The sequence below is a fragment of the Mytilus californianus genome, unplaced genomic scaffold, assembly GCF_021869535.1.
Source record: "Mytilus californianus isolate M0D057914Y unplaced genomic scaffold, xbMytCali1.0.p SCAF_15, whole genome shotgun sequence".
Classification (NCBI taxonomy): Eukaryota; Metazoa; Mollusca; class Bivalvia; order Mytilida; family Mytilidae; genus Mytilus; species Mytilus californianus.
Genome location: NW_026262637.1, coordinates 25,279,501 through 25,303,412, shown reverse-complemented (window position 1 = coordinate 25,303,412; position 23,912 = coordinate 25,279,501). Strand labels below are relative to the sequence as shown.

Below are 23,912 nucleotides of genomic sequence, written 5' to 3'. Positions count from 1 at the left end.
TAAGTTCTGTCTGAGTGATATGATTCTAGCAGCCAGGACAATAGGAGTGATCACTAGCATGAGAACAGGTTAACACACGAATGCTTTATGTTGTAATATTTTGAAATATGTAAAATCCTAAAAATATGAAAATGAAGAAAATAATGTTTAAGACTCAGAATTTTATTTATGTTTATGTATGTATATCAAGTTGATTTAGAGCAAATTGCCATGAATTGCATACAGATTTTAGTACTAAAATAAAATTAAGGTTGTTTGTTCCAAATTATTTCTTAATATCTTTTTTTTATTTGATGATAAAAAGTTGGAAGTTTTGGTTATTGCAAGATATCTTTTAAAAAGTGGTGATTTTTCAACACCATACAAATGTTTTTGTGTCATTGCTTTTATTTCATTTGAATTTACAAATTACTTTGTATGGAGGAGGTTATGTTTAATCATTAAAGAATGAAACATTTGTGTTTATTTCTGTTTATTTATTCTCACCATTTGCAAAACTAAAGAATAAAAGCACAGGCTGTAGAGCTGTAACTTTGACTCCCATCATTATTAATGAGTAGAAAATATTAGAAAGATATCAAGGGATTTTACATTACATACTTTATTCTGCAAGCTGACCATGCAAGACCCTCATGGGTAGTCAAGGTCGTTAAAAAAACACCTCATCATTATTCTGCAAGTTTGATTCCAAAGAGGACAGTGGCTGTAAGGAGAAAATATTGTAAAATTTAAACCCATACAATTGTCTGAAAGAATTATCATGCAATTGTCAATACTTTAGATTATTTTTAATTTGCTGTGGTTTCATTATTATTTGTGGGGTACTTATTTTCATGGGATTCCTAAATATAGATAACCAGGAAGTCAAAACGGAAATCTGGATCAAAATGTATCCATGAAAAACATTTTTTTTTAAATCCATAAAATTGGTACCCATGAAAATAAATTAATCTACAGTATAACAGAAACTGAAGGCACAAGTCTGCTTCAATGAAAAAGCTGATTCATTTCATGAAAGACTTTCCTTAAAACTATCTTAGTTTTATTTCCATTAGCCCATGTAATGGACATCATATTGATTTATGTTTCTCATTAGCTAAGGGAAAAAATGTTGAAACTAACATTTTGTCAGTTGATTAATGCATTTTAGCCGTCATTCCCAAAACCCAACTATGTAGTGTTCAATGTAAGTTAACTTTTGGTGATGAAGTACTGGTAATGGTATTGACTAAAATTCCACTTAACTTCATAGGATGTTCATTTGTATCCCATAATTGAATCATTTTATTCTGGCTTGACATCCAAAATAACTTCTTTTTTTTATTATGCTAATTAATAGATCTTCATTTTATTAACTTCATATTTTATTCTGATGTATGAAATTGCAATATTTTGAGTCCCCATTGATTGAACCTTTAATATGGCTTTTGTTTTTTTTAAATAACTGAAAGGTAAAATAATTTCTAGCCATGCTTATGGGGAACTGGTAGATTTCAAGTGTGATAACTGTTTATCTGAAATATCCAAATATCCTTTATTGTAGTTATAGTATAGCATGCTTTTTATATGTTTATGCAAAAATATATTTGATCCAATTTATATAAAATATGACCTTTGGAAAACCTTATCAACTAAAACCAATGTTGTACCTACAACTGGCAAAATTGACAGACAGTTTTGGCTGTTCTGTGTAGGCCCTTTATAGTTTTGGTTTACACAATATTTTATTCAATAAACTAAATCATGATTGATTGATTGATTAATGTTTGCTTTATGACGCCTAAGCACAAAAAAGGCTACCTTGCGGGTAAAACTAAATCATGCAATAAAGCAACACTGCTCTCTTATGATTTTAAATGTTTCATAACATTCAATGTTATATTAATATCATTATTCCAATTTAGTCTTTTGAAACAATTGTTTCCACACTCCGTATTATTGATTTGGATCAATATGAGACAATACTTTCCGGTGTTCTATTGTTTAAAGTCAAAATTGGTTTTTATTCATACCTATAAATGGTACTGGAAATGAAAGTTCTGGCGAGAACATTAAATACATGATTGACCTTTTCGATAGAAAAGATGGAAGAGTCTAGAAAAATACCGAAGTTCCTTGGTCACGTTTACAAATGGCGACTACACTCAAAGGAATATTCTCATAAAATTTGAACAGTGACACGCTTTAGATTTGTATAAAAATGGCAGCTAGACAGTATCATTTGAAATTTGACAAATCTGCGGCCTCTGCTGTGGATGCATATGCTGAGTATAAAAGGTGTTACACGAGAGCAATAATTGATTTAGTTGCTTTTTTGAGACTAATGATCTGAAGTTTCCGGTCTCACTAATTAGCGACAACAAGAATTTTAGCGACAAGAAGCGTCAACAAGCGACAAGAAGCGACAACAAGAATTATTTTAGCGACAAGAAACTATTTAGCGACAAGAAAACATATTTTTTTTAATTAAAATTAATTATTGCAATAAATATTAAAAGAATATGCAAAAGAAAATAATTTTAGCGACAAGAAAGTTAAAATTGATAGAAAAAAATGAAACATTATTTACATATTATTTTATCATCTATTATGTATAACAGCCAGTATTACGTTTAATTATTGTATTATGAGATTACTTTTCCTTGTGTTTTAGAACATATTATTTATCTTATAATTTGTTTTTTAAAACTCTTTTCTTGCAATATATATTAAGCTCGCAAAATGAATTATTTGTGCATCATTGTCCTTGTGGGCTGACAATCCCCAAAACAAGTGCATGTGCAGATAAAACCTTGCCAACGGAAACGTATTAAAAATGCTAAAACTACAACTTCAAAAAGGGCAAAAATACAGTGAACCTTAGTGGTAAAAATCTACGGCTTATCAAAATGGGACCACCATGTACAAAATGTATAAATATTATGTTAGATAGGAATGTACATATTACTATATAATGACTAAAAATAATTAAAAAAAAAAAAAAAAAAAAATTATATGGACCCCAAGGTAGAACCACGTCCTCGTCTTGGGGTCTGGAAACACGCTTAAATAATAAAGATGGCAAAGCGTGGCTGAGAGTTCTTCAAATAAAGCATCGAATTGACATAACAAGAGTACACTTAGAGCATAGTATTAAGTAAATGAATCAAAATATTATATTCCATTATGCCCGCTCCATATATATCTCCATTCGTTTATTCATACTTTGACTTTGATGAAAACAGATACATACATTATCTTATACATATTCTTCATATTTAAAAATAAAAAAAAGAAGCTCAATCTCTTTCTTCTTCACAAATGTTTAATTTCTTCATCTACCAATATACTAATATAAACTTCACAATCTCTTTCTTCCTCACAAATGTTTCATTTCTTCGTCTATCTATATAATAAAACATTTTAATTAGACATATCTGCTCGTATATTTAAAAAAAAACCATTAAATACAAATTTCTTATCTAATAAAAAAAAAATGTTTTCTTGTCGCTAAATAGTCTTCTTGTCGCTTCTTGTCGCTAAAATAATTCTTGTTGTCGCTTCTTGTCGCTTGTTGACGCTTGTTGTTGCTTCTTGACGCTTGTTGTCGCTAATTAGTGAGACCTGAAGTTTCGACTGATTTATTGTTGCTTGCTTATTGTCTAAGGGCAAATATTTTCTGCACAAACCCAAGCTAGAGCCTATTGTTTGTGGTCTAGTTAATTATTTCCTTTTGATGAAAGCATAGAACACTAAGGTGTGTTCAGTATTGATAAATTAAACTATAATAGATAAATCGGCAAGTTTTGCTTTCTGCTAAATAAAGTATTAAACTTATGTTTATAATTAATGGCACTGGCTACGGTTACATGGAAATGTAACAATAATAGAATAATTATAGTTACATTGGAGACTAATTGCCGGAATGCAGTGTTGGGTAAGGAACCGATTAATTACGAGTGTAACAATAATAATTGAGTCTACGGTTACATTGCGTTATTGTTACATTAATGCAAAATAAAACTTGAAAACTTTTATTTGAATATTGCAATATTGCATACAATTTTTATTTTTTTTTATTTACAATGTCAATTCTACAAATCCCGTATGTTGTTTATGGAAGCATGATTTAGTCCCACGCATTTTAGTGAAACCACTAAGCAGCCATCACAAACAAGTGATGCAGCAATGTCCACGTCTGTATTGTATACTGTACAATTACATTTTGCACTATCCCTTTTTGAAGTATAAAGAAACTTTCAATGTCTGTCATGATTCATATGAATTTTTTTTTTTTTAATCTTGATATGTTTATGTTATATTGTGAAGGCAATTCAGTAATGTTAACATTTGCCGACATAGTGAAACTGGTGGAATCAGTGCTTTCATTTTCTGAGTCCAGATATTATGTGATCGTAACTTCGTTCTTATTGGCGAAAACAATTCAGCATCAAAACTATAAGGTTTAAGTTTAATAAATCTAGCTTACATTGAAGTGCATAATCAATATGTAACGATAACGCAATGTAACCGTAGACTCAAATATTATTGTTACATAATTAATCGGATCCTTACCCAACCTTGTATTCCGGCAAATAGTCTCCAATGTAACAATAATTTTATTATTATTGTTACATTTCCATGTAACCGTAGCCAGTGCCATAATTAATTCCTATATTGAAATCAATATTAGCAAAGTCTGCTTTAATATCATTGTCCCTGATTAAACATCTCTCTTTAACCTTTTAAAAAGGTATTTGAAATCTTTTTGCATTTTGCTTTTGAGAATGCAATTCTAGTCAGATTTTATTTCATTTATTTTTCATTCTTTGTGAATTAAGGGGAGATAACAAACAAACGTCAATATTTATATATTAAATCGTGAATTGATGATAGACATAAGACATAAAGCTTTATTTAGAGTCGGTATATGCAAATACAAGTATAAAACATAAGCTCTGAAGAGCTTTTAAAACCGACAGAGCAACAAATAAAACAAAACATACATATCTAGTCATGCACACGTAACTAAACATATAAAGCAAGAGTTCATATCAGTATATAAACATGCAGCACAAAAGTTCTTAAAAGCATCTTACAAGTTAAACACACACTGAAACATGCACTTGTGAGATAAAAGCACAAAAGCAAAAATAAAATGGTATGCACATTAAAAGCACATATAGATTAGTTAGTTACTAAAACTAGCACAAAGCAGCAGAAGCACTATAGTAAAGATAATAAAATAAAATTGCCATGCTGAAAATAAAGCATTAAACCAAAAATAATGAACAGAAATTAACTGGTTTTGCAGGCAAAACATTGGCATGAGCTGCCAGACCAAGAATTTATCAAGTTCTTGAATTGATTTAAAGATGATTGCTTACGTAGCACATCTGGCAGCTCATTCCAAAGCTTAGCACCTGCATACCTTAAAGATTGTAGGCCGTATGCAGTTGTTCTTACATGTGGTAGGTCGGCTGTATTCTGGTAACTGAAAGAGTAAGTGTTTTCCTTTAAGTGTATTAAATCATGGAGATAAACAGGACAATCTTTATTAATAATTTTGAAAACTTCAATAGCCAATGATCGCATTCTTCTTATTTTTAAAGATGGTAATTTTGATTTGCAGAGTAGATCTTCATAACTTGCTGAATAGTCTTCATAGATAAACCTTAATGCTCTCTCTTGAATTTTCTCTATCTTTTTTGTATTAACCTCCCCACAAAAGTGCCAAACTAGTGGGCAGTAATTAAAGTTGGACGTTATGAAAGAATAATATATTGTTAATTTTCCGAGTTTAGTCAGGTGTTTTCCTATTCTTTTTAATACATTTAACTGTTTGGATGCTTTTTTACATATTATAGAGACATGTTCATTGAAATTTAGTTTAAAATCTATTGTTACGCCTAGAAGTTTAACGCTATCTTCACATTCTATTTCATTACCTTCTAATTTAAATTTTAGGTTTTTGTCTTTAGTTTTTAGCTCACCTGGCCCGAAGGGCCAAGTGAGCTTTTCTCATCACTTGGCGTCCGTCGTCCGTCGTCGTCGTCGTTAACTTTTTACATTTTGAACTTCTTCTAGAGAACCACTGAATGGAATGAAACCAAACATGGCATGAATGTTCCTTATGAGGTGCTGATCAAGTGTTGTTACTTTGAAGCCCATCCATCATCCAAGATGGCCGCCAGCGGGGGACTTAGTTTAACATAGGACCCTATGGGAAATACATACAAATGTCTTCTTTTAGAGAACCACTGAATGGAATGAAACCAAACATGGCATGAATGTTCCTTATGAGGTGCTGACCAAGTGTTGTTACTTTGAAGCCAATCCATCATCCAAGATGGCCGTCAGCGGGGGACTTAGTTTAACATAGGACCCTATGGGAAATACATACAAATGTCTTCTTTTAGAGAACCACTAAATGGAATGAAACCAAACATGGCATGAATGTTTCTTATGAGGTGCTGACCGAGTGTTGTTACTTTGAAGCCGATCCATAATCCAAGATGGCCGCCAGCAGGGGACTTAGTTTAACATGGGACCCTATGAGAAATACATACAAATGTCTTCTTTTAGAGAACCACCGAATGGAATGAAACCAAACATGGCATGAATGTTCCGTATGAGATGCTGACGGAGTGTTGTTACTTTGAAGCCGATCCATAATCCAAGATGGCCACCAGTGGGGGACTTAGTTTAACATGGGACCCTATGGGAAATACATACAAATGTCTTCTTTTAGAGAACCACTGAATAGAATGAAACCAAACATGGCATGAATGTTCCTTATGAGGTGCTGACCAAGTGTTGTTACTATGAAGCCGATCCATAATCCAACATGGCCGCCAGCGGGGGACTTAGTTTAACATAGGACCCTATGGGAAATACATACAAATGTCTTCTTTTAGAGAATCACTGAATAGAATTAAACCAAACATAACATGAATGTTCCTTATGAGGTGCTGACCAAGTGTTGTTACTTTGAAGCTGATCCATCATCCAAGATGGCCGCCAGCGGGGGACTTAGTTTAACATAGGACCCTATGGGAAATACATACAAATGTCTTCTTTTAGAGAACCACCGAATGGAATGAAACCAAACATGGCATGAATGTTCCGTATGAGGTGTTGACCAAGTGTTGTTACTTTGAAGCCGATCCATAATCCAAGATGGCCGCCAGCAGGGGACTTAGTTTAACATGGGACCCTATGGGAAATACATACAAACGTGTTCTTTAAGAGAACCACTGAATAGAATGAAACCAAACATGGCATGAATGTTCCTTATGAAGTGCTGACCAAGTGTTGTTACTATGAAGCCCATCCATAATCCAAGATGGCCGCCAGCGGGGGACTTACCGTAGTTTAACATAGGCCCCTATGGGAAATACATACAAATGTCTTCTTTTAGAGAACCACTGAATGGAATTAAACCAAACATGACATGAATGTTCCTTATGAGGTGCTGACCAAGTGTTGCTACTTTGAAGCTGATCCATCATCCAAGATGGCCGCCAGCGGGGGACTTAGTTTAACATAGGACCCTATGGGAAATACATACAAATGTCTTCTTTTAGAGAACCACTGAATGCCATGAAACCAAACATGGCATGAATGTTCTTTATGAGGTGCTGACCAAGTGTTGTTACTATGAAGCCGATCCATAATCTAAGATGGCCGCCAGCGGAGGACTTAGTTTAACATAGGACCCTATGAGAAATACATACAAATGTTTTCTTTTAGAGAACCACATACTGAATGGATTGAAACCAAACATGGCATGAATGTTCCTTATGAGGTGCTGACTAAGTTTTGTTACTTTGAAGCTGATCCTTCATCCATGATGGCCGCCAATGGGGGACTTCCTTTAACATAAGACCCTATGGGAAATACATACAAATGCTTCTTCTAGAGGTGCACTGAATGGAATGAAACCAAAACATGGCATAAATGTTTCTTATGAGGTGCTGATGAAGTGTTGCTACTTTGTTGCCGATTTACTATTCAAGATGGCCACCAGGATTTTTTATTAAATTACAGGACCAATATTAAACCAAATTTGGCCTCACTCATTATTAGGGTATCTGTTATGATTTTAATCTATTTTTACATGATTTCCAAAACCAAAGTAGAATCAGGTGAGCAACACAGGCTCTTGAGAGCCTCTAGTTTTACCTACAGCTATTGCTTGAAATTTTTCTGTATTTGCTTTCATTTTATTTATTGAGAACCAATTTATAAAAATTTTGCTTTCATCTTCTAGAGTATTAATTAATTTATCTAAATCTTTATCTGCATATGAAAGGGTGTTGTCATCTGCATAATTATAGAGTTCGCTTTTATGAATAAAAAAGAAAATGTCATTTAAAAAGATATTAAATAATGTTGGCCCTAATATCGACCCTTGTGGCACCCCTTTAAACATTGTTTGCCAGTAGCTTGAATTAGTACCTACTTTAACACACTGTTTTCTATTAGTTAAATAGCTTTCCAAAAGTTTAAGAGAAGAAGCGGAGACACCATAGGATTTTAATTTTAGTAGGAGGAGGTCATGGGGTAGGCAGTCAAAAAGATTTATTAGACCTGTTTGTATGGGGTGGCAGTAGTAAGTAAACAAATTGTATACGATGCAGTCCAGTAAACCCGCCCACATAGGGTTTTGATCATATGTATTTCTGCTTAATTATATACAAATTGTATCAAATTTAATATAAATGAATTCACTGACAAATCAATTTTGAGTAGTTTATCTCATTTCCCAAAAAATATCTGAAATAAATTTTAGAATCAACAAAACAAGTGGGTCAACCATGATTTTTATTGGAAATGTGTTTGTCCGGTAAATCTGCCCATTTTATTATTTATTAATAGACCTCTTATAAAGGGATTCCAGATAATCCAAAAAAATATTTCAAGTCAGAAATGAGTTTTGAAAGCAATAATATGATTATCGTTAAGTTTAGGAACTGTATTATATATATCACTAGATATTTTCGTAATAAAGGATTATTCTTTAAAATTTGACATGCAGTGATCATAAGTACAGTTCCTATGAATAAAATAGACGACGAAATATTCACAGAAGTGACAATTTCATGTATGAAAGTAAATGGGGGTGGGCGGGTTTACCAGATGAGCGGAATTACCGGACACTACTGTATATATCTGACTCTTTCAAAATTGTGCACTTATGTGTAGTGATGGTTCCCACCCAAAAAAATTCCCCCAAATCAATAAAAAAAAAAAATAGACAAAATTCTTCACTGAAAGTTATTTTAAACAGTTTTTGTCATGCCTCCAAGAGAAGTCGAACAATCTGAGACCGGGATTACAAGGCTGCTGCAATGGTGATGGCGTAAACTATTTGTTTAAAGCTTTATATTTTAAAAGATAGAAGACCTGGATGCTTCATACCTTGTTTGCAGATGCCTTATGTTTTGAAGTTTTCATCTGGCAGTCACTTTTCATAATTCAGCGACTGCTTGAAAATGTTTTTTTGTAATGTGAATTTCTCACTCATTATGAGTAATGAGATAACTATATTTGGTATTTGGGATCCTTGAAAGGTCTAGTCTACATGTCCTTCAGACAGAGATCACCTGACCTCGACCTCATTTCATGGATCAGTTGTCAAGGTTAAGTTTACATGGTCAAGTCCATATCTCACAGATACTATGAGCAACATGTCAACTATATTTGGTTTATGGAATGATTGCAATATATTTATATATGGGTAAAGCCAAAAAGGTGCTCCAAATTGGTCAAATAACCATCTGAAGCTTAAATCCCAATTTTGAAATATTTAATATATGTTATTTGATTACAACTTGTTATTGAGCATCAGTGACATGATGAAGTAGAAGATTTGATAAATATCAAATATCCGCTAATTCAATGTGTCTTGTTATTGAAGTTTGTCAAACGTAGATCTGTACGTTCCTGTGTCCCAAGCGTGACATGGAAACCCCCTTCTAACAAAAAATATACCTGGTTGTTTTTATGGGCAAAAGAAAAACGGAAAGTAAGTTAAATCGTCAGAAAAGTGTTGTTGCACTATAAATCCGTCAAAGTTTTGCGTGAAATGCAGTAAAATTAATCAAAGAAACGATTATTTCGACAGGGTTAGTAATGTTATATTGACAATAGACTACTATGGTAAAAATAACGCACGGGGTTTTCCGCGATATCGTCATCTGCGGAACATTTGATTGGTTCCTGTCATATTCATGCGCCGTCGTATCTCGGCTGTTTCAAATAGTTCTAATTTTGGTTTCGTATTCCGTTTTATGAGAAGCATAGAATGGCAAGTTTGTAATGTCAAAATAACGTATAACGTACGTAAATGTTTATTCATTATTATTAACGGAAAGAGTTTATCCAGGGAGAAAAAAATACTTTGTTTCATTTCAAAATTGCTATATATACGAAACTAAATGTAAGCATCACTATCATTCATGGATGAAAATGGAAGAAGAACTCGATGGTAAGTTTTTAGCAAAATGTCAAACTAATAACGACCAGGGCGTCAAACAAAGTATAACGACCAAACCATTCTGTCAAATTGACACTGTTTTATATAATTTTTGCCAAAATAATATGCTTAGAATGATAAGAACTAACGAATATAACACATTCAAACACCCAAGTCAAACCATTCGTTCACTTTTTACGGTAACATCGATATGACCGTTACTTGACCAATTTTGTCAACCCAGTCAATATAACACCTAGGATGTAGATGATCTTTGTAGAGATATACTGCACCATTCTTTCCATTTAACTTCTATTTCAACTTACAGATAATAAAGGGGGAAAGTTAATATACATTTAAAAAGGGTGAAGTAATTTTCAGTGCTTTTTCACAGGGTGTTAGTTGACAATTATATGCATAGTCAATATAACCAGGGTCATTAAGAGAGTTAGTTGACACCTTAATGTTAGGGTCAATGTAACTCCTACTCCCTCAGTAGTCCTAAAGCTACTATTACTACTGAAATATGTTGACTTTGGCTTTTAGCCTACAAATCTCTTGTACAATAAAAAAATTAAGCCTTTTAATGAAATTGTAAGCATATTTCCTGCTTCTTTGAAATAGAGCATAAGTTGACAACTAAAGGATTCAAGTCAATATAACCATGGTCCAAAAGAGAGTTAGTTGACACATTAATTTTATAGATGTAAATACAGCCTTTTATCAAAAGAACATCAACAATAAACAAGAAAACAGAAAATTGTCACAAGACTATAACATGCAAGTTTCTGTCTTGAGACGGTGCAACAAGTTTGTTTTTAAGCACTCAACCTCCCCATACCCTTGAATTTGACAATAAAAACATGAATGTAGACACAATGCAAATCAATGTGAAGTGGTACTTATTTCCAATGCTGTTTTCAACATGGATAACATACAACATCATAAACATAAGAAAGTGTGGTATTATTGCCAAAGAAACAACTCTCCACCTAAGACTTAAAGAAGTAAAAAAAACAATAATAGCCTATAAGGTCACGTTATGGCCTTCAACATGGAGCCTTGACTCACATTTTCATTCATTTCAATTTAAAATCATGTATAAAACTAATTTAACTTTATTTATTTGCTTTTCAGATCTTTGAGATAAATCAACTGAGTACAATGGAGTATGAACAGTGGAATAGACAGCAGAATGAACTTAAAAATGTTTTTAATTTGTTTAAATAAATGATTTATGGTTTGATTCTTGAATAGTGGTTTAATTATTAGTATTGTCATACATTAATCATGTTAATGTGTTTTATACTTTACTTTCAAAAGTGTTGATTTAATAAGCTCTTAAAAAAAAATTGTTGAAAACAGTTGATCAATAAAGTCACCATCTGACAAAGCCAAGAGTATCATAACTGTACATATTAAATGAACAACCTTTGACCAAAGTACAAAGTCAGTTCAAGTGAGCCTAATTAACAATACTCCTAAATACCAACAGTAAACAATATGTTCCCCTAAATACTGTGAGTAACTCATTAAGTGTCTGTTTACCATCAGGCTAAGCTAACTCTTGCAGTGCACCGGATAGTTTTATTGGGTTAAAAGTATGTCGGTTAAAAGCTCATTAGAGCTTATGTTGTCTCTGTTTGTATACCTTGCCGACTCTAAAATAAAGCTTATTTATTGGGTTTGAGTTGTTATTTAAGGTTTGTTCTTTTCTTGTTATTTATCTTGATTTCTCCTCTCCCTTTTGGATTTGTGAATTAGTGCACCTTTATTTTTCTTGCATTCTATAGTTGTCACTTTGATCTGATAGATCTCAGATAGTTTTGGTTATGAGCTTGTGACTTCATTATTAGCTGAACAATAATGAACATGAACCCCTGCATGCATTCAAGAATTAAGTTTATATCATAATAAACATAATGGATCAAACTCTTTGTGTTCAGATGTTACACCAGATTTCCTGTTTTATTTCAGTAAGTTACTTGACATTGTGTCAATATAACAACCAAAAGACGGTAGTGTTGTGAGCAATATAAGCATTCAATCATAATTTGATAAAATGAAAAATAACCATCAGTTACCTAGACAATAGTAGAAAAAAAAATGATTTTGAAAATGGTTAAATTTAAACACTATTCGTCAATATAACCTACATGTAAGATATGGTATACAAGATTTATAGTCATCTTCTTCATTTAGAAGATTAAGCTGTATTGGATAAGTTTTCCCCTACTTAAAAAATCAACTAGTGTTGCCCCCCTGTTTTTTGAGTGGCCTGTTTTAAAATTAAGGCAGAAAAACTATCAAAAAGGGTTATTGTCAAAATAACATACATTGAATTTAGATTTAATTATGTCAACGAAGATCTGGGTTTACAACAACTACATAAAATATTTCATTTGAAATATAATAATTATGTTTACAAATATAATTGCTGTTCAAAAAACGTTTTAGACAAGTTACTAGAAGAAAACTTTATTTTGGACATCTATAACATACTGATCTTGCTCAGAGCTCTGACATTTCAGAACATCAGGGATATCTCTGTGAATTGGTCTATGATATAATGATGTTGAAAGATATTATGTGCAGCTAAGTATTGATACATTTCATTAATCCCATAAGAAACTATTTAAAACAAAAGACTGCACTATTGTCAATATAACTTACACAAAATATACAAGGAAGGTCAATTTTACAAAAACATAGCAAGACCATGGATTTCAAATAAAAAGAGGTAGTAAGATACAGATGGTTGCTAACAAAATAATGTGAATTGATAGAGATATCCAAAACTTCAATTTTATATCCTAATGTCACACTTTCCAGACCACCTTTATGGCTTTACCCATATATATATGTCTGTCTAGCAGGTTTCATCTGACCTTGACCTCAATAACAATGAAAATTGTAAAACATTCATATTGCACACTAAATTCAGTATAAATACAATCATGATAAGAAAAGCATTTCAGCGTGTGGTTAATGTTTTCATGGTTTTGTCGGTTTATCAAATACTATAAGCAGGGGGTCAACTATATTTGGTGCATGGAATGATTGTAAGGTGTACATATCTGTCTGGCAGGGTTGACCTCCTTTTCATGGTTCATCAATGTAAAGTTTGCATGGTTATGTTTGTTTTTTTGATCAGATACTGTAAGCAATAGGTCAACTATATTTGGTGTATGGTATGAACGTAAGGTGTATGTGTCTGTCTGGCAGGGTTCATCTGACCTTGACCTCAGTTACAATGAAAATTGTAAAACATTCATATTGCACACTCAATTCAACATAAATACAATCATGATAAGTAAAGCAGGTGAGACATTTCAAGGTGTGCACTGTTGTTATACGATTGAAGTGGAATATATTTAAACTCAGAGAATGCTAAAACTACAGCACACATTATTCTGCTTGCTTGTAATTTGATCAACTGATAATTATCCATAATTAACTTGTTTGGCACATGTCAAAATAATACCATACATGATAAATTATTATTAATGACCAGCCAGTACACACTGATAGGATTTCATAAACCAGTATGAAAATGATTAATACAACAGATTATTTTTAATGAAAGAGACTTTTCATGGATTGTGGGACACATAGTTAAAATTTATTACTTGAAAATACATTGAATGTTTTGACTATTGTATGCTCCAACAGATCATCAAAAAGTTGTTTAAAAAAAAATGCTATTACTTGCAAATTAAATAACAACTTGTTTTTGTCTGTCATTGTGTATCGAAGTATAAACTAGGCTGTTGATTTTCTCTTTTGAATTGTTTCTCATAGTGTAATCTCTTTTAAAGCTTACTAAGACATGTATAACATTTATAGGTTTTGCTCACTTTTGAAGGTTTCACAGTGTCCTGTATTAATGTTCCAATCTGTCATTTGGTATTTATGAAAAGTTGTTTCATTGTCATCTGCTTATTGTTATATAAATAATATTGCTTTCACAAGTGGAAGCTGTTGTTTAAAAAAATACAAAGGTTAATATATGCTTCTTTTATCATACCACAAATGCAGCTGCATTGAAATCAATTTTTCTTTAAATAACATTTCCCATTATTTGATAATTACATGTCCATAAGACTAAGGGTGTCCTACTTGAGGTCATATTTTTTAATTCATGCACAAAAACATCATTGCCCTAGAGGAGAAGACCAGACTGAAAACATGTATCATTAAAATAACCAGAATAGGATTTTTGTCAAGTTTCATTATGGTTGTTTTCAAGGATTTGAAAGTTGAATCTACATTCAGATTTATCTTGGAGGGAGTAAAATAATATTTGTTTAGAACAATGGTAAAAAATGTAGTACATGTATTAAAAAAATGATTTTAGTTCTTTTCTTAAATGTAAGTTCTATTAAGATATTCAATTTTTAAAGCTTGCTTGATTGCCAAATTCATACAATTTGTAAGAATCATATATATAGGTAAAAATACAGGATACAAGACAAAAGCTTTCAGAAATGAAAACAATGACAAAAGGGGTCACCATACTTGTTATCTTGCTACATAACCAAATAGATAAATTAACACTGCAATCTATACAGGACTAATTAATCACAAAATAAAAAACAGGGATATGATACATGTAAAACCATCAAGTTTAAAGCTGAAATACCACAGCTTAAAACACATAAAACAATAAAAGTGAATGACTGAAAACAGGGTTCAAATACTTTACCTATTAACATATCTTTGTTAAGAAATATTGTGAACAAAGAACAAAACCATCTAAATAAATTGAGTCTTATCATGCAACCAGACTAGGACTCACAAAACTTTGTTATCAAGATTTTGATTATGAATTTACCTTGAAGACTTGCTGTTATGGTCTCGCATTAATAACATCCTCCATGTTTTGTTTAGAATTGTGGGAGATGATGATGGAGGTGTTATGTTTACACCTGATCAGTATGAAGATTATAAGAAGAGAGTCCTTCCAATGGTAAGAATAGTTTAACTCTTTACTATAAAGATTTAGGGTTTTACATCACTAAAAACTGCAGACTATCTTTTTATTTTCCATGTGTTCTTTATTAGCTACAATGCATCTTTTTGGTTTAACTCAACCTTTTATTAACGATTTTATGTCAACCCAACTAATTATTATTATTTTAACTAGTAATTTAGCACACTTTTAGTTTATAATAACTTTGTAAATATGCAAGATTCTTGTTAGTAATTTACTGGAATATTCTTTAAAAATCCCTCAAAATGTTCATTTGAATTCAGAGGCAAAACATATTCAGTTAATAATTTTGTAATATTGCCTTTCATTCAAGCTTTTGGTTAAAATATAGATTTTATTGTAGGGTTAAAGAAAAGAGGGAGGTTAGACTGATACAAAAACCTATTAAATAAAAGGAAAAAAGAAATACAGGATTTATATTGAAGGAGCTGTTTAATCTCAAAAATCTGAAATACTGTAAATTCAGAAATTATTGCAAGGTTTTTATTTATGCAAATAATGCAACTAGGTGACTAAGGTGAGTATCGCAATAATAAGAACTTGCATTCTGATATCTTGAACATATAACTGTATGCAGATTTTCCTGAACTCGTAATAATTTATCTCGCATTTTTGTCCATTCTTCCAAAATCGCAATATTGATAAATGCATGCAAAAATTTCTGAATTTACAGTAAACAACAAAAATAAAAGATGATACATTTACTTAAGTTATAGAATGCCACAATCAGGAATAAATTTGTTTGAATTAATGTTAAATATTTTATCATATTTTATTCAGAGAATGCAGAACCGTGTGTTTGTATCCTTTACTAATTCCACAGGTATGGACTGTAAGATGATTGGACCAGAAACATTGTGCTTTTGTCAACATAGGTAAGAAATGTTTCAGTCAGTTTACCTTAAAAAAAAATTACAACAAACTGTTTTTAACCATATGCATTTGTATATTATTTCATCATGTTTTATTTTTTCATAACATTTTATGCAGTTGTATTGAACATTATCATTATACTTGACTTTTATACTAATGTATGCCATGTATATGTTGGCATTTTTGTTTTTTGGTAATTTTTGTTTATGTTTTTCTATGATGAGGGCCTCAGGGAAGATAAGTTATATAACTAACCATGTAACCCTCTTAAAATAAAGTATTGTTATTGATGTTAAGCAAAATAAGTATTTTAACTAGTTCAAATAGCTCATAAATTTGTAACTTTCTCACAGCTTCTTCTTTTTCTATGTATAGAAAGAGATGTTGAATAAAGTTTTCAAGAAACACTTTGTATATCAATACATTGACACTAGTTAACTACAATAGATATCTAGAGTAGCCATATGATCAACCTCTAAATTGCCCACATTATAGGAAAGTTGTAAATTTCATATATATCTGTTTCCCTAACAATTCTCCTGTATATCCTGGTTCAGAATCACGATTAGTTGAAACTTACATAATAGGCTAATTGTAGTTAGCTTAATAATAAAAAAGTAGACATTTTGTTATTTTTGTGTGTCATTACTTCGATGCTTCATTGATGTATGTACCTCTCACCTCTTTTTATTCACAATGTCGGGGCTCTTGTGTCTATTTGTCCTTGACCATTCAAATGGAGACCAGAGCTCTAAAATTGTTACCATTAAGTGAAGTTAAAGCTAACTATTTGATGTCGATTTGATTTTAAAGTAAACATTTATTATTTTGAAAAGACTCTTAAGGTGGTACATGACACTACAGGGAGATAACTCTGTAAAAATCCGCAGAACGCTTTAATCACATTCTATTGTTAAGGAAATATTAAGCTTCTCAATGATCAAAATTAATGTTTGTCAAACTGCTATATATCCAATGAAATTTTTCCGATAAAGTGTGTGGTTCAAGTTTTTTGAAATTTTTATATTTTTGTCAAAGGGTCAAAGTAAATATTTTGTCAAAATTTTATGAAAATTAAACGAGCCAAATTAATTTTAGTCAAGATGTTTGGTACCACCTTAAGCACTCTAGAATACAGTATAGGTGTAGGGTAGAGAGTCATGCATGGAGATTTTCATTTTTCATCTTCTCCCAAACATGTGCTCTCAGATAGATAATGTAAGTGTCATAGAGTGGAATAACTTTTAGTGTTTTGTCCATTAAATGATTCCTAGAAATGTACAGAGCCAAATACAACTATATAAACACTATTTGATTTCCATTCTATTTCAGATTTAGACAACATAAAACAGATTTCACTACTATTCCAACAGAGAGACCTATAATGTTACCATGTAAAGTAAAAGGATGTGGCTGTGTTAGTTACCACTATGTTCCACAGAATGGCACACAACCTATCAGATGTTCTTGTAAACATTTCACAGATGAACATTCAGTTAAAAAACCACACAAATGTAAATTAAGTGTATCAGGTATGTATTTTCTAAATTATCTGTCCAGTCATTTTGTTTGAATGTTCATTTATTGTTTTAACAACAAAAAACTTTGAATCTAATATAATTGATTTCTTAAGAAAGAAGAAAGTCAAACATCCTTATTTTAATATTTGCATTTAAAAGCGTGACTTGTGAAAGTAAAATTATCATACTCTTTTATGAACAGGAGGCTGTAAGTGTTCAGAGTTCAGGAGTTCCTACACATGTGGATGTGGTGAACCTTATCATTCCCATCACATGATAGCTGAGACTAAAGATGAAAGGTTAGCTAGAGGTCATCCTGTAGGTCAAGATGTTCCATACCAGGCCATGGGTGGTCTAACAGGATTCTCATCATTGATGGAGGGATATATGAGGTTGGATCCAAGTGGGATAGGTATTAACATATTTTATGTTACATGCTGTAGTTATTGTATGGAACACAATTGAGTAATTCAGCATTTCACATGTTTTTATTTTTGATGTATTTTTTAAATTTTTTTTGTCTTCTCTACTTTGAGAAATATTTTGCTAAAATGAAAAAAAAATCCATTGTGCAATATTTTCACATATACATTATTATTTGAATATGAACAAGAACGAAGAAAAAAAAGTGTGGAAAGCTGATTTGCCGAACTGACAGACAGACAGACAGACAGACAGACAGACGGACGGAGTGCAAACCTAAAGTCCCCTTCGACTTCGTCGGTAGGGGACTAATAAAAGAAGATATGGGTTATACATCAATGTGACAACAACTTTACAAAACAAAAAATTGAAAGACATCTTATATTATAATGTGAATGAATTTTATAAAAACTTCCTGAATAACTTACTGTTCTCTTTATGGAAAAATAACAAAGGAATTATACATATGTAAAATGTTGTTTGGTTCTTTTTATGTTGTAAGAAATATTATACACAGATATAAATCAGAACAATAAATTAATAACCATGTTTAAATAACTACCTATGAAGGTGTAATACCACCATTGATTTTTCCCTATTAGTCTTTGTTAAATTTGCACTTTTCAAAAAATTGTGCAGAATCTATCTTTGTTTCAAATAAAGAAATACTTGGCATGAGTAAAGTTTTATCCTGTCCATTACTAGAGACAAACCTTATCATAACATTTCATTGCATATAAGAAAATAACCATCACTGGAAGTTAACCAATCAAATTTTCACCCCTTTTTTTCCTGTGTACAAGCTTTAATAACCATGTAACCTCAAGTTTCCGAAATATTCTATAGAAACACCAAATAAAAAAATAATGGTGCTTTGAAACACCCAAGATATATGTTTATATTAAACTCAGAAATTTTTTACTGCAATAAATTGTAGGATTAATTTCCTACAACTGTCAAATTCAAGGGATAATTTTTTTTGGACCCTTTTTCGTATGCAACCGGATGTGACGTATTATGATTTGGTGGTTTTACACCTGAATATACTTTAATAAATTGGAGGTGAAATAGTTTTAGTGAATTTAGCTGTCAGAATATTTTTCAAAATAAACAAAAGATAATTTTGGAAAGTTAAGTCTATTTTAATACCTACAGGTAATATCCTATCATATTCATTTATTGGTATTTTTCCTATTTCATAATCAGCTTTACAAAAAAGCTGATAGTTACAAGATTATATTGTTTTAACAGGTGCACCATCAAAAGAGTTTTTAGAACAACCTATAACCTCACATGACCATCCTTTCCTAAGAGCTAATGTACAATCCATCAAGACACATAGAATGAATCAGAGAGCTATTAAAGGTATGTTAAAGCTAATTCACAGTCTGTCAAGGAAAGAGCTGTAAGTATTGTAGAGAACAAAATCCTAATTGCAGTTGAAAAAAACTTATAAAAATCAATTAAATCAATATGCTAGTAAATCCAAAATTTTTAACTCTCTATTTTCTCTGTTTTGCATATGTGCAGTATTATTTTTTCCATTTCTGTTTTTGCTGTTATTTTTTTTTGTTCTGTTATAGGGGGGGGGGGGGGGGGGCAAATTTAATTTTATGAATATATCCTTGACCAAAAATAATAATAATGGAAATATTAGTTATACAGACATCACACACATAGTGATAGATTTTTCTTCTGCAACAAAGAGGTTGTCCTCATATTAGGTATATTTGGTTGTTTAGTAGAACTAATACACAATCAGTCATAGGATGAGCCTGAGACCTAATAAAGGTAAATATTTGGTTGTATAGTAGAGCTAATATACAATCAGTCATAGGTTGAACCTGGGACCTAATAAAGGTAAATTTGGTTGTTTAGTAGAGCTAATATACAATCAGTCATAGGTTGACCGTTGAACCTGAGACCTAATAAAGATATATTTGGTTGTTTAGTAGAGCTAATATACAATCAGTCATAGGATGAACCTGACGCCTAATAAAGGTATATTTGGTTGTTTAGTAGAGCTAATAAACAATCAGTCATAGGATGAACCTGAGACCTAATAAAGATATATTTGGTTGTTTAGTAGAGCTAATATACAATCCGTCATAGGATGAACCTGAGACCTAATAAAGGTATATATGGTTGTTTAATAGAGCTGATGTAAGTCATATACTGTAGGATATATCAGAGTACTGTTAAATATTTAATATACAAAAACAAGGTATATTAGCATTAAAGTTTTTTGTTGTAGGATTTGCTGTCTTGCCTATAATCGTAAACACTAATTGGATATACATAGGAACATGAATACTATTTGTGTTTGTTTTCCCATACTTAATTTAATTAATTACTAAAATATATCAGGTGGCGCTGAACCAGAGATAGATGAAGATTTAGCAGAGAGAATGTCTGCCATGAGACGACCTGATGAATCAGACATGGATTATTTTGAGCGTCGTTATCAAGAGAGAGTAAGTTCTATTAACATGTCATATAAATAAATGAAAAAGAAAACTAAAACTTATTTTGTTTAATATTTTGCTTCTTTGTAATTTCTAATCCTATATCAGATATGCAATATCAACAGTTTCATAAAAAATCTAATACGATCATAAGAAATTGATTTAATTAGAAAATAATAATAAAACAGTTGTTCTTTTAATTTTTTTCTTTACTTGGTATTAAACAAAGATGTTTCAAATCTAAATTCTTATTTATGAATTGTGAACTATTTTTTAAAAAAAGAATAAAAGGAAATAGTAAGGTTTGTGAACAGAATGAATATACTCTACTCGTTAAAAATATGATATTGGTGTATAAGATAAAATCCGCTATGTATAAAATATTTAAAATATCTAAAAAAAATGTTTTGCAGCAAAAGGCTGAGAGGGAAAGATCTCGTGCCAGAGTTGTTGCAGCAAGATCAAAACCAGCCATTGGAAAAAGGACAACTCCAGCAACTAATCCTAAGTCAAAGTAAACTGAAGTTTCACTCAATTCATTTCATCTGTCTCAAATTCAATACTGTGATATTCTAAGACATATCTTAAATTGAAATATTTTGATGAAGGGATATTTTGGCAGTTTGATCACAAAGTAGTGATTAAATTTTAGTATTGCAAGTTTTGGCACTATGTGTTTGATTTTTTCACTTGTGGAAACAACCCTTATGAAAGCGATCCCTTAATTAGTTTCTGAAGACTTGTTAAGATGTAAAACATATATATAGATATATATTTTTTCCCCAGCAAACAATGTTTTTGGGGTTATATAGGAATCACCCTGTCCCTCTCTTCATCTGTCTATCTGTCCATGTGCCTTGAAAGCACATCTAAATGGTTGGGCAGATATTGATGAAACTTGACACAGTTGTAGAACACTACCCAAGGAAAGTTATATCATCCCAGTCCTACATCTTGCCAGGGGAGTTAATCAAATTTTCTTCCTTAAATATTGAATTAAGTGGTAATAGTCTCTCATAAGTCCAACTCCTCATGAATTGCTGGACAGATATTGATATTGAAATTTAGTGTATTTGCAGAACACTACTTGTGGATGTTCATAATAATCCTGTTCCAACTTGTACATGTGGAGATAATCGAGATAACTTACTTCAATATTCTAATTGTATTGTGGGCTGAAAAGGGGTATCCTTTTTTTGAGTTCACTCTCAGATCTTGTTTTTTTGACTTAAATATACTAGAAATCCTCAAAGTGAACACTTTTGATGTTGAATTTACAATTTAACTAAATATTGTAACCTATTATTTCTGAATTTGCACTTTAATCAGACCTAAATATTATCAAAGCCAAAATATCCATACTTGTGTTATTCAATTAAAGTGAGATTTGAATATTTACAGTGTTTTTTTTCTTCACATTTTTAACAGCTGTCTTTTCAATGTCAATGTCAGGATTTCTTATGGTCTTTTTACTATTCTATTCAATGGAATAGTTTTGTTTGAAAAGTAATGATACATTTATTTTAATATTTCTTTGATATTTTTAGAAAGTGATTTTACAGTAGAACAAATTTACTTGACTTGAAGATATTACAGGAAGGTGTTTATTTTTGTGTCCCTGTTATTGCAAATTATGTTTACTTTATGGATAATTAATTTATTTAGCATAAATGCTGGAATTTCATTTGTGGTTTCACTTTGACATTTTTCATACTAAAAAATGACTTAAAAGTCTCCACTTGACTCGATTAAAAGTTGTTTTCCATTACAATTGGGAAAGGACATAATTTTACATGCATGTTTTTTATTACTTTTATCTTTAATCTAATTTTTGATGCCACTTTTAATTGGATAAAATTGCAACTATTCTACAAAATCCAAAATAAATAATGCCAAAGTACTCTAAATGTGTTATTCATCTGCTTCCTTCAATATTATACACTTATTTTTGAAAAAAATAATAGTAATATATTTTGAATCCACATTAGATGCTTACATTTATTAACTGGATGTGCTAATATATCACATAGAAACTTAATTTGTAGTCATTAAGTCTGAAATAGTACCAAAATTTGGTTATGCAGTGCTATACTCATGATGAGATTTTTTTTTTATAAAAATTGCCCTTTCAGTATTTTTTGTTTATTGTTAATTTTGCATTAAAATATTTATGTTTTCAAATAAATGAAAATAACAGAAATGAAGTGTATTTATTCATGACACATTGATATGAAAACACATACAATGAATTAACAGCTCTTTTATTGCTGTTCTTCATCTTAAAATCACAAGGAGCACACCTCACTGCAAATTCAAGATGGCCCCTAACTTCTGATATGGATAACACAAAATCTGTGAAAAAAGTAAAATAACAAAAATACCAAACTCCAAGGAAAATTCAAAAAGGAAAGTTCCTTAACAAATTGCAGAATCAAAAGCTCAACACATCAAACGAATGGAAAACAACTGTCATATTCCTGATTTGATACAGGTGTTTCCTTATGTAGAAAATGGTGGATTGAACCTGGTTTTATAGCTAGCTAAACATCTCACTTGTATGACAGTCACATACAATGAATTTAAGCATACATATGTAAGGTTTTGTCAACAATTCAACAGACTATAACAAACACTTTCATTATTCACCTGACTATCTGATTGGGGAAAAAAACAAGAAACAATACATACATTTAGACAACCACAGGGCACAACAAACCTGACTCTCGCTGGAAAAAAAACCAAGAACCAAAATACATACATTTAGACAACCACAGGGCACAATAAAATAATTAATAGAAAACTTGGCAGGAAAATTTACACCCAAATACAGGGAAACACTATAACCTCCACACAACAAGAGACAAAACTTTGTCAATATAATTGAGAAGAAATATGATGAATCAATTCATTACACAAATTTCTTACAATAATTGAAAAATGCAAAACAAAGGAACCAGTGCTTTTATTGTTTTCCTTCATCTCAAAGTCACAATAAGAGCTTTAACATTAAGCAAGAGCCCATACCTCATTGTAATTTAAAGACAGTCACTAGCACTGTATTAAGAGCAATTCTTTGCCAAATGGTGATAAGCTACATTTGTGGATATAAAAACAGTTGCAGGGTAATATAAAGGAATTACAGAATATAATTGACAAAGAAATCTAATAAACACGGCTGA

General features: G+C 31.3%; 1 protein-coding gene and 1 long non-coding RNA gene across 2 annotated transcripts; both read left to right on the top strand.

Annotated features, from left to right (window-relative positions):
- The first annotated feature begins 2,098 nt into the window (after window positions 1-2,098).
- Window positions 2,099-22,933, top strand: LOC127725734 (protein FAM221A-like). Its single transcript, XM_052232949.1, has 8 exons — window positions 2,099-2,277; window positions 15,350-15,428; window positions 16,233-16,327; window positions 17,658-17,857; window positions 18,048-18,257; window positions 19,520-19,633; window positions 20,636-20,742; window positions 21,147-22,933. The coding sequence occupies exons 1-8, from the start codon at window positions 2,201-2,203 to the stop codon at window positions 21,249-21,251; spliced, it is 987 nt and encodes a 328-aa protein (XP_052088909.1). The 5' UTR covers window positions 2,099-2,200; the 3' UTR covers window positions 21,252-22,933.
- LOC127725735 (uncharacterized) lies at window positions 9,782-11,713 on the top strand. Its single transcript, XR_007993119.1, has 2 exons — window positions 9,782-10,471; window positions 11,597-11,713. It is a non-coding gene; the product is annotated as an uncharacterized LOC127725735 (long non-coding RNA).
- Window positions 22,934-23,912: the final 979 nt, after the last annotated feature.

Coding starts and splice junctions, on each gene's coding strand:
- LOC127725734 (XM_052232949.1), top strand. CDS start 2,201: ATGGCAGCTAGACAGTATCATTTGAAATTTGACAAATCTGCGGCCTCT. Junction 2,278..15,349: donor GCATATGCTGAGTATAAAAG/GTGTTACACGAG, acceptor TGTTTTGTTTAG/AATTGTGGGAGATGATGATG. Junction 20,743..21,146: donor AGCGTCGTTATCAAGAGAGA/GTAAGTTCTATT, acceptor AATGTTTTGCAG/CAAAAGGCTGAGAGGGAAAG.